We start from the raw sequence: 16446 nt of genomic DNA on the forward strand, positions 1-16446 counted from the left end.
ATGTGTGCACTGACCACTTAAATAATTGAATGCGGCTTCTTAACTGTCCATGGATCAAACGGAATCATCGGTTTAAATAGAGGCCGTGTTCCAATTAATCACCATGTGTGCATCATTCACTTAAATAATTTAACGCGAATCTCAGCTAGCTTTCTCTCCGATTCCATCTAGCTAAACGGTTCAATAAATGGATAAAAGGAGGCCATAATTACGCCCCTCATGGTTGCATTAATGGGTCTCCATTTATGATCATAAAGGCTACTGATCCAATACATGCCAAACAGACAATACATTTATATCTGTGTCGTACACTCTGATATTTAATGTTTAAATGCTGCTTTACTCTTTGTGTCTTCATGAATATTGGTTTATAGTTTAGCTCAGCCACACAGTCACCCCGTATCTTTTCCACCGATGTATTCACTGTCCACACAAATTTTCAGAAAGATTGTTAAAAAAATGTAAGGAAAAATGATGAAGTTTACAATAAATAGGGTTTTTAAAGGGACTGCGGTAAAAAATAAAATAAAAAATGAATTCATAAAACAAAAAGAGTCATATCTGTTTTACTAGTTGCCAAAAATACATGAACTATAATATAGACGTGCCTTCTTTTCACAAACTTGTAGGTTGAGGAATCTCCATATTAAAGAGAGCTGACATGGTTGTCTGCTGTCTTGCTGCTACGGGTATCCCCCAAAAAAGAAATTGTGTAGTTGGGTCACTGTAGATTTTATTCTTCCTTTATTTTAGCATTCCTTTTTAGTTGCACCACACTTCAATGAAATCTATTGGTCGAATTATACACACTGTCCCTTTAAAAACACTTTTATTCTATTCTATTCTATTCTATTCTATTCTATTCTATGTCAAGTTGGCGTTGATTGGTCTGCCTTTCTGAGTATCCACCACTCATGTTTCTTGATTCAATATATGTATTCTATATTCCAATACGGTTTACAACCTCAGTTTCCAGATTAAAGTGCGTTTTTAAAGTGAATATAATTGTTTAGTTGATTTATGCCTTTTTTCTTTCTCCTAAATGTTACAAATAGTCCGCCTGAAAATAAGCATTTATTCTGACTCATTTAATTATTTAGTCAATTGATTTAATATGCATGTATTTACACACGTATGTTTCTTTTTTTTATCTAAAGGCGGTTTATTCACATAATGGGGTCCGATGTGATTTAAATAATTTTAAAATTTGTCTTTTGCTGCCATCGTGTGGTCACATTTATAAACTGAAACTCAAGATCTCCAATTCTGTCCTACTCCTTTTATTTAAACTGCACTTGTTTATTTTTATTGTATTGATTTATCTGAATATTTCTGTGATAATCACACAATTTACATTTGTATTAAAATTAGAATTTAAATAGTGCTTACCTTTTATACACAGACCGGGTGAAAACAAATGTGGGGCTGGAGAGGGGTGGGCACCACCAGGCTGTACTTGGCCAAGACACGCCACAGGAAATGGTGCTCCTACGACCCTAGTAGTTAACCAACAAACCAACACAAACAAGAAATAATATTCTTATTTGCAAATATCGTGTACGTTTTTTTGAATCTTAACATGGAAAATACTTTTATGCCCCCTTTTCTCCCAGATCAATGTTTCTCAACTGGTGGATCACGACCCAAAAGTGGGTCGCGGGTCCGTTTTCAGTGGGTAAATTAATGCTAAGAGAAAAAAAATTGAGGGTCCAATACATTCTTTAACAGTAGATGGTGATAATGCCCTGCAAATGTGAGTTGACGACCTACACGCACCCCCAGCTCACCCTGAAAAAATGCCGGCAAAAATTGTTATCACATGTTCAATGTGGCCAAACACAGATACATACAGTTAAAGATTAATGAGATACTGTCAAGAATCTAAACTGGATCAGGACCCAAATGCGTGACCTTTCTCACAGAAGCCTTTTATTTTACGGGAAATGGGGAGCACGTTAGGCAGCAGTCTGGAGGGGAATGGTAGGAAGCCACAGGCCTACGAGATCGATACCAATTGCCGGAGCAGATATGGGACGTATGGGGTTGATACCGGACAGGACGGGACGGACAGGATTGATATCAAAACAGGATATCGAAATTAAACAGGACAAACTAGACCGGAACAATACTGGAAACCGATATTAAACAACGGGGCAGATAGGACAGATATCAAAACAGGATATCAAAATTAAACAGGACAAACTACACTGGAAGAATACTGGAAACCGATATTAAACAACGGGACAGACAAGACTGATATCAAAACAGGGTATCGAAATTAAACAGGACAAAGTAGACGGGAACGAAACTGGAAAGCGATATTAAACAACGGGATAGACAGGATTGATATCAAAACAGGGTATCGAAATTAAACAGGACAAACTAGACGGGAACGAAACTGGAAACCGATATTAAACAGGACAAAATAAATGGGAACCATACAGGACTGGAAATACCAACAGGAAACAGGACCGAGTCAAAAGCCACGTCTTGCGGGGCAGCAATTCGTTGACGGACTGACAAACGGAGAGTGAGAGCACTGAGCTTAAACAGACGGAAAGCCAATCTATCAACGAACCGCACTTGGCGCCACACGGGCGGGGCCAACTGGGCGCCATGGCAACCGTGACAGATATAGACTTTAGTATCTTGAAGACAAACAAGGACAAAAACCCCAGTGTGTTCTGTAAATAAAAAAATAATGGCCGTTTCTCCTATTCCCGCAAACTCAGAATAGTGTTATTGCTAAATTGTTCGCAGTGCTGCTTCAGCCTTTACATGTTTTCCCAGTATTTACTTGCAGACAAAATAATCAGAATAAAAGTTCATTTTGAGTACTTGAATTATTTTGAAATGCACTTCTTTTTTGAATTTCTGGGTAAATTCTGCTATACTCCATAGTGCATTGTTGATTGGCTCCAGGGAGTCAGGTTTCTTTTCTTAAACTTGGTCTTTTAAAAAAAAAAAAAAAAAAAAAGGCGTGCGACTATTCTACAATATCCGTGTCAAACTACCTTTCGTTCAATCTATTTGAGAAATCCTTTTGGTACTCCAAGTTTTTGGAATTTGAGTCTTGTGCCTATTTCAATTACCAAAAGTGACCGCAAGAGAGCAGTAATATATCAGGATTGCAACAATTGCCGATGACAGTGTTTCATTGAGATTTCACTCAATTCTATTCAAATTTGAATAGGTTTGATTGCACAATGATTTGAATGTCGAACACGCAAAATATTTCTGTCTGTAAAATTCCCGAAAGGGTAATCGAGTTATTATATTTTTTTTGTATTTAGTTATTAATCTGAAAGCTCCTTTCACGATATAGATGGTATTGAGGAATGCATAGAATAGGTGCTTTTTAACCGAATTCAATGGTTCTTAACCCTGTTGGAGCTACTGCTCATTTTCCCTACTTTAGTGTGAAATGAAATCAAATTATTTTTAAAATTCAAGATGTATAGAATTTCTCTCATATCTGCGACTACTTGAGCTAAGATGTTTTCTTGTGTTCTTATTATGTTGCTGATGACGTCATTTGAAAGAGGAATTTTTGACTGTTTAGAATCTATAACTTTAAGGTCTCGCACAGCATTGAAAAGCCATTTTGCTACCCTAAAAGATATTCATTTATGGAACGAGTTATATAATATATGCTATACGTATTTCGGATAAATATATTATTACCTATATACATATGTAACCGCGGTGTACTTGTCCCACCAAAGATCCACATTCACGCTGGACTGGATGATGAGGTTTTTATTACAGTTTCTGCAAATGAATGAGTCACAACATTAGCTTTTCTGCTGGCTTTGATCTCTTTGATCTCAGTAGCAGTTCTCTCTGAAGACTGCCCAACAAAGCATAGAGCAAGAGCTTTCTTTTCAATTTACATAAAATACATTTTAGAATATCACAATACATTTTACATCCATTTTAACAAGATACTTTTAACAAGAGATCGTATAGTGGATTTTTAACGTTTACAATGAATTCAACATCTTTTTCTTTAGTCTGAATTTTAACCAACATCATCCTTTTTAATGTATATGAGAAAATAGAAATAAAGACAATAATGAGTATAAAAACGGGTACAATTTACCTGCAAATGAATGAGTCACAACATTCGCTTTTCTGCTGGCTTTGATCTCTTTGATCTCTACAAGGGGAATTACATTTTAGTAAAACAGAAACAAAACGAAAATAAATCTAAACAGCTTGACAATATCAATCACATTACTGTGCATGTTGAGAGATTTGTCAGCTGGGGTTATAATGTTTAAAATTAACTTCTTTTGTGGAGCACCAAAAGATGTGTCTTACCAGTAGCAGTTCTCTCTGAAGACAAACCAAACCCCGCCTCCCGGTCACATGTCAGAAGCCAAAAGCAAGCCCCACCTTATACCAGCAGATGGCACTGTTGGACTCATCATTGCAGGACACTTACCAAAAACTATACACATATTTCAGCAGGAATTTCAAAAAAACAAAAGTTATTCTTACACCCGTTACACATATACAATTAATATGTTAAGATTACCTTTGTGGCTTATATGCTGTACAAGTCACTAGCAATACTTTTCTAGGTTTGAAATGTAATTCCCTTTTTTTAATTTTTCTGCAAAGAAAAACATGCGACAGGGATGCGCATTTAAATGTTTCCGCTTCAGCCTACTCCCTTTGGGCACATGCAAATATTTTGTTGTTCCCTTCTGTTAATTAGTTGTTGATGCTGTTTTTTTTTTAGTGCTGTACATTAATAAACTTAATTCATTCATTCATTCATTCATTCATTCATTCATTCATTCATTCATTTATTCATTTATACATTCAAGCAGCGTCTTGTATTGTAATATAAAATGTAATCAGTAGCGCAATTTGATTACTAGAAAAGATTTATTACAAGTATTATCAATTTTGGATGACGCCAATACCAAATATGCAATTAAAAGACAAAATAAAATAAATGTAAACACACTTACTAAATGTTGTTTAAGACAGAAGATCAATATAACCTTGAAAACTAGAACAAGCCAAGATCAGGTAGTTGCTGTCAGGACCAGAACAGAAAGAGGACCCAGATGCGTAACGTTACTCACAAGTTCATTGAGATATAGAGGAAAAATCAGCGCCAGCGATCCGGTGCTCGCTGGACAAGGGAAGCAAGCCACTCAAGGGATGGGAGCGTGTTCGGAATGCAGAAGTGGTTTTCCGGAGCGGGAGATCATAGCGTGGTTAGACAGGAAAAAACAGGTCGTTAGCTGGGACGGTAGATCAGAAAGTTTTCGGGGTCAAAAAACGGGTCGTTAGCCGGAGCGGGAGATCAGAACATGGTTGGGGTCAAAAAACGGGTCGTTAGTCGGGACGGCAGATCAGAACGTGGTCAGGGTCAAAAAACGGGTCATAGCCGGAGACGAACGGGGAAATCAGGAACAAACGAGTGGGTGACAAAAACGGAACGGACATGAGTCAGAGTCAAAATGCTTGCCTTGTGTAAACAGAGGTGCCCTGGCGGACTGACAAAGAGCGAGTGAAAGCACTGTGCTTAAGTAGGAGGGGGAACCAATCAGGTAACCAGCAGCAGCTGGCGCCAAACGAGCGGGCACACGTGAGTGCAATGAGTAATCATGACAGTTGCATGCAGTCCAACAGAAAAAGGGGTCACATTTAAACCACATAGTATCGTGTATTGAGCTGCATCATTGTACAATAAATGAGACTGCAGAGAGTGAGCGGCGCGACCAGACATGGCAAATGTAAAAAAAAAAAGCTAACATTGTTCCCAGTATTGTGCAAAATAAAAATGCATTCAAATAAAATTGTAATCCTGCAAAAAAAAAAAATCGTATTTTTACAAAATATACCTATAATTTGGGGCAGCACAGCAGCGTAGTGGTTAGCGGATGCGCGGTACAGTTCTGAGGTCATGAGATCGAAACTTACTGTGTGGAGTTTGCATGTTCTCCCCGGGCACTCCGCTTTCCGCCCACATTCCAAAAACATGAATTTCAGGTTAATTGGCCGGTCTAAATTGTACCTACGTGTGAATGAGCGGGGGCGTAGTCTGTCCCTGGCTGTTCAGGCTGTCCCCCTGCCCACTGCCCGAAGATAGCTGGGATGGGCTCCAGCAACCCCGTGACCCTACTGAAGATAAGCGGTGCAGATAATGAATGGATGTAATTTGATGAAGTCTTTCTTCTGGAACTGTAACTGAATACAATGACATGTTTTTGTGCATCCTGATGACAAAACGCTGTATTGTATTCTGTTCCTCCCTAAGCCTGCATTCAAGTTTGTCACTAAGTGATTGCACGCATGTCTGCTTCCAGATGCCCACGACGCAGTCTTGAGGTTCAATGCGGCGCCCACCGAAGGCTACGAGAGAGATGTGGGCAACAAGACCACCATACGCATCATCAACTCCATGGTGAGAACATGAATAATAATGACCAAGTTGACAGGTGTTGACGTTCTCCAACACATTGATGTGCTGCGGAGGGACATGTGATGGATTATTTATATAAATAGACACCATATGGTTAAAAATGTTGGAGCATGAAAAAAATATGGCCTTGCCTCCAGATACGGAAAAACGTTTACATCTGCTTCCAAAGCTGTGCAGATGTGAAATCTTTCCTCATCTGGGTTACGACTCAGTTGGATCTTACTTGAAGTAGCATTCATTTTCTATTGATAAAAACAGTGGTTTTCTTTGTATACTTACTGCAAGGAATTTTAGATACTCAGACCCCCAGAAAAAGTATGGAATCATCAGTCTTGGACGAGTAATCGCTCCATTCCGAGGAAAAAATATAGAATATTGAAAAACAGACAAAGAAATGACAATCAAAACATATCACTAGTATTTAGTGGCCCCACCTTTGGATTTTATGGCAGCTTGTAGTCTCTGAGGCATGGACTTGATGAGTGATAAACAGAATTATTCATCAATCTGGGCCCAATTCTCTTTGATTGTAGTTGCCAGATCATCAAGGTCGAAGCCTTGTTGTGGACATTTTTTCAATTTCCACCTCAGGTTTTCAATTGGGTTGAGATCTGGTTTATTTTCAGGCCATGACATTGACTTGATGCGTCTTTCTCCAAGGAATGCTTGCACAGTTTTTGTCATCTTGGAAAATGAGTTCATCATCTCCAAGTATTTTTTCAATTGAAGGAAGAAGATTCTAGGTAGTCCTATTTGTAGATCTTACCAAACAAACGTGACTCATCTCCGAAGATAACCTTTATCCAGTCATCCACAGTCCATGATTGCCTCTCATTAGCCCATTGCAGCCTTGTTCTTTTGTGTTTAAGTGTCGACAATGGTTACCTTTTAGCTTTCATAAGTGAAAATAGGGCAGCACGGTGGCGCGGTGGAGCAGTGGTTAGTGCGTGTGCGGCACAGATCGAACTTCCTGTGTGGAGTTTGCATGTTCTCCCTGTGCCTGCGTGGGTTTAATCCGGGCACTCCGGTTTCCACCCACATTCCTAAAAACATGCTTGTCAGGTGAATTGGCTGGTCCAAATTGTCCTTAGGTGTGAATGAGCGAGCGAATTGTCTGTCCCTGGCTGGCAACCAGTTCAGGGTGTCCCTGCCCACTGCCCGAAGACAGCTGGGATGGGCTCCAGCACCCCCGCGACCCTACTGAGGATAAGCGGTCCAGATAATGGATGGATGGATGGATGGATGTGAAAATCACATTTAAAATCACCACAGTGCGTAGGTTAGGGTTCAAGTCCAGCTACTGCAGCCTTTCCGTGTGGAGTTTGCACGTTCTCCTCGTGCCTCTGTGGGTTTTCTCTGGGCACTCCGGTTTCTTCCAACATTCCAAAAACATTCATGTCAGGTTAATTGACCGGTCCAAATTGAGTTGTCCGTCTCTGTGTGCCCTGTGACTTGCTGTAAACCAGTTCAGGGTGTCAACTGTGTCAGGAACAAAACGGAAACATGACCCAATTGCGTTTACGTTTCTCACAAGTTTTATTAAAGGAAGGAGGAAGGGCTGCGCCTACAATCCGGTGTTCACTAGGCGCGGGAAGCAGCTCGCTCTGAATCCGGAAGCGGATCTTCCGTGGCGAGCAATGGCGGTATAGGCGATGGAAAAACGGGTCAGTAGCTGGGAAAGGAGAGCAAAATCGTGGTCGGGATCGGAAGCGAGTCGTAATCCAGGAAAGAGAGTAGACGTATTCGAGGACAACAATAGGTCGAAAGCCGGGACGGGAGAGTGGACTTGGTCAGGATCAAAAACGGGTCGAAGACAGGGGACAGACGGGAGCAAAGACAGGTGGGAGTCAGGGTCAAAAAAGGTTTGCCTAGTGTTAACTGAGGTTCGCAGACGGACTGACAAAAGGGGACAGATAGGAGTGGTTTTAAATAGGGACAGTGAGCCATTAAGAGTCCAAGGCAGTTGGCGCCAAAGGAGCGGGCACAGGTGATTCACATCGGTAATCATGACACTCTGCCCATTCCCCAAAGATAGCTTGGATGTGCTCCAGCATCCCTGCGATCCTACTAAGGATAATCAGTGCAGATAATGGATGGATTAATGGATGCTTTTCTGTCATTTTTTCCCTTTCAGATTGACGTTGATATCCATCATGTTTCATTTTATTATTTTCATAGAAAGTATACAGGAAATAGTTCAATTCATGGCTTACTGTAAGTGACTTAAGCATAGCTTGCTCCAGTTACAAGTCTCTTTTGTGTGTGCAACTATTCAAACGTGTCAAATGTCATCTCTAGGTGATGGCAAATCCCAAGCATCATTTCTGGACCAGTTCTCTCTACAAGAATGTAACCTTGGTGGCCTGGGACCCGGCGCCTTACAATCTCAACCTGCACAAGGTCAGTTGCCTTTTTCCGCCTTTAGAGTGGTTGATGCGCTTGTGTTTTTTTTTGTCTGTTCTTTGACAGTTGACTCATCTCAACAAGCAGAAATAGATTATAAATATACCTCAAACTGCTCACTGTCAGCCAGTGTTGGGCGTGTTACTGAATTATTCTCGTATATAGAGGTGCCCCTATACCATAAAGTGCTGAAAAGTATTTACCCCCTTCCTGATTTCGGTGTTTTTTTGAATATTTATCACTTACAAAGGTTTCAGATTGTCAAACCGATTTTACTATAACACAGAGACAACCCAAGGAAATACAAAATGCAGTTTTGAATGTTGATTCTTTTTATTAAGGCAAGAAAAAGTGAAAACCTATCTGGCCCCAAGTGAAAATGTAATTACCTCCTGAATCTAATAGCGAGTTGGGCCACCTTTCGCTGCGATAACAGAAACGAAACTTTTAGGACAATTGGTCTTTCACAATGCCGCGGATGAATCTTGCTGCGGAGGAATCTTGGCCCACTCTTCTTTGCAAAATTGTTTCAAGTCTGCCATATTGGAGTGTTTTCTAGCATGAACTGCCCATTAAGGTCACGCCACAACATCTCAATTGGATTTAAATCGGGACTTTGGCCTGCACATTCCAGAACCTCAATTTAGTTTTTTTAGCCATTCATAGGTAGACTTGCTGATGTGTTTCGGATTGTTGTCCTGCTGCATGATCTAGTGATTGAGCTTGAGGACACAAATTGGTGGCTGGACGCTCTCCCTCAGGATCTTCTGGTAAACGCCAGAATTCATTATTCCGTCAACCACAGCAAAAGCAGCCCTAGACCGTCACACTACCACCATGCTTCACTGTTGACACCATTTTCTCAGGTGTAAAGGGCTGTTCACCTTTCAACAAGTTTAATTTTTGACTCATCGATCCACAGAACGTTTTTCCAAAAGCCTTGTGGATTATCTAGAATATAGATTCTTGATGTTTTTTGGCAAATGTGAGACGACTCTTTGTTTTTTTTGCGACAGCAGTGGTTTTCGCCTGGGAAGTTACCCATTTCTGGCTAATGTCTTTCTTATAATGGAGTCATGAACACTGACTTTAACTGACTCCAGCGAGGCCTGCACTTCCTTGGATGTTTTTCAAGCTTTTTGTAACCTCCTGGATGAACTGTCTTCGCACTCTTGGATTAAAATAGGTTGGTCGCCCACTCCTGGGAAGGGTTCCCAGTTTTCTCTTGTGTATAATGGTTCTGTGAGTGGTTCACTGGAGCCATACAGCCTTGAAAATAGCTTTGTGACCCTTTCAGGGCTGATATATTTAAATCACCTTTTTCTCATTTTGATTTTGTAGCCTACTTCACTTTGTATAACAGATTTAGTTTAGGAGATTTCTTGATTCAACACCGGTGGTGGCAGTTTTGGGTGAAACCTGTGGAATCTTAACTCAACTTTCCCAAAACTGTGGTTAGTCACAGTTACTTTGTGATTTAACAAGGTGTCCCAGCAATTAGTCTTTCATGTAATTTCAGGTTCGAAATTTTTGATTAACCTGTGGATGACAGACTTTTTATTCACCTGTGCGTTTGCATCATATCAGGGTCACGGGACACGAGGGGTGAAAACAAACGCTGGAGTGAGAAGTTTGAGATTTTAATCATGATAAAACAAAACAGATTATTCTGGGCTTGTGAGTAAAGACCGAGTCTGTATTGGTTTCGAAATTGAATTTCAAAATGGCTGAAAAACATTCCTATACAAAAGGGGTGCAACACAGAAGTTTGTGGAAAATTCCTTTCACAGCAGTCCTTCATCCAGACTAAATCCCGCATGTGGTTTGATGAGACACAAAGCAAGACTCAAAGCCTCCCCTTGTCCAACAGCAAATCAGGATACGACTCATAACAATGTCGAGATTGTATAACAACTAAATAAATGGGTATCTTGTGGCGCCAAGTGAGTAAAATAAGAAGTAAATAAGTAAATTCGAGTCTTTGAATAATCATATGTCACGGTTGCCAATTGGCCCCGCCCGTTGCCAATTGGCACCGCCCGTTTGGCACCAGCTGCGGCTCGTTGACTGCTTGGCTTCCTTCCTATTTAAGCTCAGTGCTCTCACTCACCTTTTGTCAGTCCTTCAACAAATATAATATAAATATAAGACGTGGGATTTGACTCTCTCTGACTTTGTTTATCCTGTCCTGTATGGTTCCCGTCTATTTTGTCCTGTTTGATATAGATCTCCACTTGTCCGGTATCGTTCCCGTCTATTTTGTCCTGTTTGATATCGATCTCCAGTGTCTGATATCGATCCCGTCTGTCTTACCCTGCCTATTACCTTGCTACAATCTCCAGTATGGGGTATCGTCACCGTCTATCTCGTCCTGTGTGATATCGTACTCCAGTGTCTGGTATCAATCCCGTCAGTCTCCTCCTGTGTGATATCTGTCTCCAGTCTCCTGAATCTGATATCAATCCTGTCTCTCCTGTCTGGTATCGACCCCATCTTTCCGGTGTCTGCTCGTGTAACTGGTATAGATCTTGTCGGCCTCTGGCTTCCTATTGTTCCACGCCAGACTGATACCTTACTTCTTCCGCCTAGTGATCGCCGAATCACTGGCGTTTGTGTTAACATGCATGACTGCCCCATTTCCCGTAAAATAAAGCTTGTGTGAGAAACGTTACGCATCTGGGTCCTCCTCCTGTTTTGGTTTTGAAATCATAAGCTGCAATAATTACTACCAAACGATTAACTCGATTACAATATTGCTGTAATAATTTAAAAGAATGAAAAGGATATACCTGGAAAACTTAACTACGATGACGCATTTAATATCTTGGTAAAATAATGAATGAAACAACTCATATTCTCAAGGATACAACGGAAAAAATAACCATGTCATAATAATAACCAAATAACGACAAGCATACATTTAACACATTTAGACTACACACAAATAAAATCATGTTTAAGGACGAAAATGTCCTTTGGAGTGAGATAAAAGAATATTCATTCAATGTTAACCAATAAAGTATTTTAAATAAGACACATGGCATTTTAAAAAGCGCCTCAACCTTCTTCATTTGATACTTGACCTCCTTTCTTCCCCGAAGGACTATTGTTGCTCCTCTCTCTCAGGACCTCATTTCATGGGCCAGAAAATGATCACCTCGCTGCTGCAATTCGCTGCGCTCATCAGTTTTAGTTGTTGCCCAATGAATACATTTGCTTCCACAATACAAAAATGGGCGGTTTTGACTGACAGGCTGATTTTATGATAGTATCATTTGTGCTGAGTACCAGCAGTTATTTAATTACAGTCACACCCAGCAATTGGTTCACTTTTTTAATGACCTTTTTCTTGGTAGTCACGTTGACCTCTGGAAAACTGTTACTTTGCAAGAGTTTGAAGATAAAAGCCCCCTCACCCCCAAAAACAGTCTTTTGTGACATAATTTAATATAAAGTATAGGGAAATGAAACTACAGAAAGAGCCACGGTATTTTTTTGTGTATAAGCGTTACATCATAGTGCAATGATTGCGGCTAAAATGCCAAAATATTGCATGCAACGGGGATCAAAACTAGGTCATGGTGGTGAAAATGAAGATTCCTTACCTCTAGACAGTTTTTCAAACCCAAAAGTGGGTTGTGGATCCGTCTTCAGTGGGTACTGCGGGTCTTACAGTAGATTGTGTTGATGCTCTGCTCAATCTCTTATTCCTGTTCAGTGAATCGGCGCATTAGATAGTGACCAGATTCCATTTTAATGCGATTTTTTTTTGGTTTTATTTCATTGTTCTGCTCAGAAGAATGGGTCCCAAACAAGTGAGTGATAAGGGTAAGGAAACGTGAAAACAGTGACCACAACGATTGGGTCGGAGGTACAATAAGTGGTTTAAAAATAATATATTTTAATTTTATTACTTATAAACCACATAATTCGATAATTATTGTTGTTCAAGTACACACTTTATTATTAATCACAAGAAGTCTCAAAGGGCTGTACACTCTGCAGATTATTACAGACTGAGGACTATTATTGCACCATCCCCTGATCTAAAACCTACATGAAATACAGGTCAATCAAAATATATTGAATATAAGTGTGTTTTAAGCCATAAACAGTTCCACTGACGTTGCAGATCGAGTCTCAGAGGGCAGAGCATTTCACAGTACCGGGCCCGAATGGAGAACACTATGAAAACTTCAGATCTCTCCTTGGCTCTTGGGATCACTAGTGGACCTGCATTTTCTGAGCGAGGGCTTTGAGCAGGAACATAAGGGGAAAATACATTTGGATGATATGAGGGGGCAAGTTCATGTATAATTTTGTATAATACATACAGAACCTTAGAATCCCATTTTTAGTTGACAGGGAGCCAATGCAGGTTAGCTAAGATCGGGTTAATGTGATTAAACTTTCTTGTCTTAATTGAAAGCCTTGATGCAGCATTTTGTACCAGCTGCAGGCTCTTAATGCTGGCCTTCACCAGACCGGACAGTAGTACATTACAGTAATCAAGACGGGAAGTAACAAACGCATGAATTATGATCTCAGCATCAGACTGGAACAGCATTGGGCGAATTTAAGCAATGTTGCAAAGATGGAAAACATCTGTTCTAGTAATATTCTTAACATGTGTTTGGAAGGACAGATTAGGATCAAATGTGACACCTAGATTTTTGATTGAGTCACTCTGGGTGATATTACATTTGTCAATGTTCAGAGCAGTGTTTGAAAACAAGTCACAGCATTTAGATGGACCATAAATGATCATTTCATTCCTTTCAGGGTTGAGGTTTCAGGGTTAAGTTAAGTGACATCCATTTTTTATCTCAGTAAGGCTGGCCTCTAAATTTCCACAATTAAGTGGGGTGGATTCCACCATTGGATGATACAGTTGAGTGTCATCAGGATAGCAATGGATATTATATTATACTTTTGAATAATATCATCTAATGGAAGCTTATTAATCCTGAAAAGAAGGAAACCAAGTACTAAGCCCTGCGGAACGCCACTGGTAACACATAAGGTCTCAAAGGTCAATTCCCCATATCTAACACAATCCGTGCTCTCTGAGAGATCTTTTTGTCTCATTGCCTTAACTCATCTTAAGTTATTCTTGTATTTTTATATTTTTAATATTCATAATATTCTTTTATATATACATGCATCTAGTTGCTATTTTTACGCTGGCAACTGTGCGGACAGCAAAGTAAGAATTTCATTGTGCAGGGAATCGTGGTTCTTTACTGTGCATACGACAATAAACTTGAACTTGAACTAGGTGAGGCTAATGATATGGAAAATAAACATGAACTTCTTCGCCTACGAGCACTTTAAAAATGTACCGGTACATCTATAAAATAGTTCATACACTTCATCTAATTATTCAAATCATTATTTTCTTTTTAATAAATGACATTTGTTACCACCGAATAATAAACACTGTCCCTCGAAGTGGAACCCTATCTGATTATGGATTAATTGATTACTGTTTGATGTATTTTAAAATGAATTTTTCCAGTTTTTTTTCTTTGAAACTCCTACGGCCAGCTGGGTAAATTGAGTTTGAGAACCCTGGTTTAACACATAAACCCTAATACTGCGTGCTGCTTAGCCAATAGAAGCACACGAAAACAACGGTACATAGTAATTTATATCTGAGAAATACATTCATAGAATGAAATATTATCATCATCAGTCCAAACATATTTTCATAGTACCTCTCTTACTACCAGACATCTATCGACCCACTCTTTAGGTTAAAGTCTCTTGACCTAAGTATTGCTTTTGCTGTTTATCATTCTCCCATCAAAAAAAATCCATCCCCTCTGAATAAATACAGCAAGGTCATGAAAATCAATCATTTTCTCATATTGGTAAAGCCTTGAAAATGGTGAACTGAGGTTGTTTATCTTTTGTCAGTGGTACGCCAATCCAGACTTCGACCTGTTCAGCCCATACGTGGAACACCGCAAGCTCCATCCTCACCAGCCTTTCTACATCCTCCATCCTAGATACGTTTGGGGCCTTTGGGATGTGATTCAGGGGAATACTAAGGCCAACATCCAGCCCAACCCCCCTTCATCCGGCTTCACAGGTGAGAACATCTCATAATCCCTTACCGGACACTAATAGGCAAGCGCCTTATTACGGCTTGGATCAAGAGTGTCAAATATTCATGAGGCCGTGTCAGAATAACTGCTCATCATCGCAGTTTTCATGCAGTACGTGTCTGGGATTTATTTTAATTTTTTTTCCGAATTTCTACTATTGCACAGATTAATTTGGAATAGGTTACACTGAAAGGTGGGGTGCGTCATTTGAAATGTCCTTAAAAGGTTGAAAGTAGCATATTTTCTGAATTTGAATATTTGTTAACAATGTCCAATTGAATTCAAAAATCCTTAAACAAACCTTCCATGGCACCTATCTGCTTTTATACCACGTTTACAGGGTTCTTATGGGTGCTAAAAATCTTTGAAAATGCCTGAATTTTTAATGTTGTGTTTTCAAGGCATGAATTTAGGGTGACTGGCTGGGAAATGTTTGGAATTGTTGCCATTTTTCTCAACAAGTTTGCTTGAAAATAAAGCCAACACTCTCTGGTTGTTCGCTTTGCCATGGTATTTCTTCTTCCCTCATGACTAACAGCAGCTGACATTAGTTTTTACAGCATTGTCCTTCAGCGCAGAAGTAAACCTGAAGCTTTACTTCGTTGCTGTGCGTACTTTGGTGCCAAAGTGGGCGTTGTTAGCTGAAGTAGCAGCTCTGGGTTTACTTCAGGCAGAGTCCCTCAAATTAATTGTGCACTTCAAAGTACCGACGCTGCCCTACTGCCCTGACGATTGTTCGTAAGTTGAATTTGTTCGTAAGTTGCTTCAGTGCTATATTTTGTACGTTTAAGGCTTGTATAAGTAACACTTACTGTTTTGTATAAAAAAAAACATTTCATAAAATGATATGCTCTATAAAGATAAATAAAGCTAACTTACTTTTGGAAGATGCACTAAGAGGTCCTCCTCCGTGGTAGAGAAAAAGGCGATCCAACCATTTTCTCAACCGCATCAAGCCTTTTTATTCCACTTTCGTTTCAAAAGAAACACCTCGCCTTTTCTTTACACTTTACACTATTGAATAAATGCACGAGATATTAAACAAGGAAAATTTCAAAGTTCTTAGCGCGCTGGAGATACAATATAGACTGTTTACACACAAACTAGGAAGAGGAAGCCGAATTGTTTTTCTTCCGGGTGGATGATGGGTGACCTCTCACAGCGCCACCACACGCCGGTAGTTGGAAAAAGGTGCACACAATACAAAATCTAACTTACATCATTGTCCGGATATTTTTCGCTATCCCAAAAATAAAATGATCGTATCTACAGTTTTTCAAAAGTGGAACTGTCGTAAGTAGGGGAGCGTCTGTACAGCGCGAAAGTGTTCATTTCCACGCCAAAACTAAATGACATGGCATCAAAAAGAAAATCATATTCTGCACTTTACAAAAAGCAAATAGTGAAATATTTGGTCGAAAAGCAGAAAGAACATTTGTAAAGCTTGTAAACTATTGGTGAGAAGCGGACACGCTCAGCACACTACAG

At 39.8% G+C, this 16446-nt stretch overlaps 1 protein-coding gene across 1 annotated transcript in view; it reads left to right on the forward strand.

Annotated features, from left to right (window-relative positions):
* Nucleotides 1-16446, forward strand: part of st6gal2a (ST6 beta-galactosamide alpha-2,6-sialyltranferase 2a) — a 103450-nt gene that overhangs the window by 46374 nt on the left and 40630 nt on the right. Inside the window, exons 4-6 of the mRNA XM_088353375.1 lie at nucleotides 6330-6427; nucleotides 8744-8845; nucleotides 14768-14942. Of these exons, the coding sequence (XP_088209501.1) occupies nucleotides 6330-6427; nucleotides 8744-8845; nucleotides 14768-14942 (375 nt within the window). The remainder of the gene's footprint in view (nucleotides 1-6329; nucleotides 6428-8743; nucleotides 8846-14767; nucleotides 14943-16446) is intronic.

The sequence above is a fragment of the Urocampus carinirostris genome, chromosome 14 (genome assembly GCF_059441175.1).
Source record: "Urocampus carinirostris isolate Australia breed hairy pipefish chromosome 14, RoL_Ucar_1.0, whole genome shotgun sequence".
In the NCBI taxonomy this organism is placed as follows: domain Eukaryota; kingdom Metazoa; phylum Chordata; class Actinopteri; order Syngnathiformes; family Syngnathidae; genus Urocampus; species Urocampus carinirostris.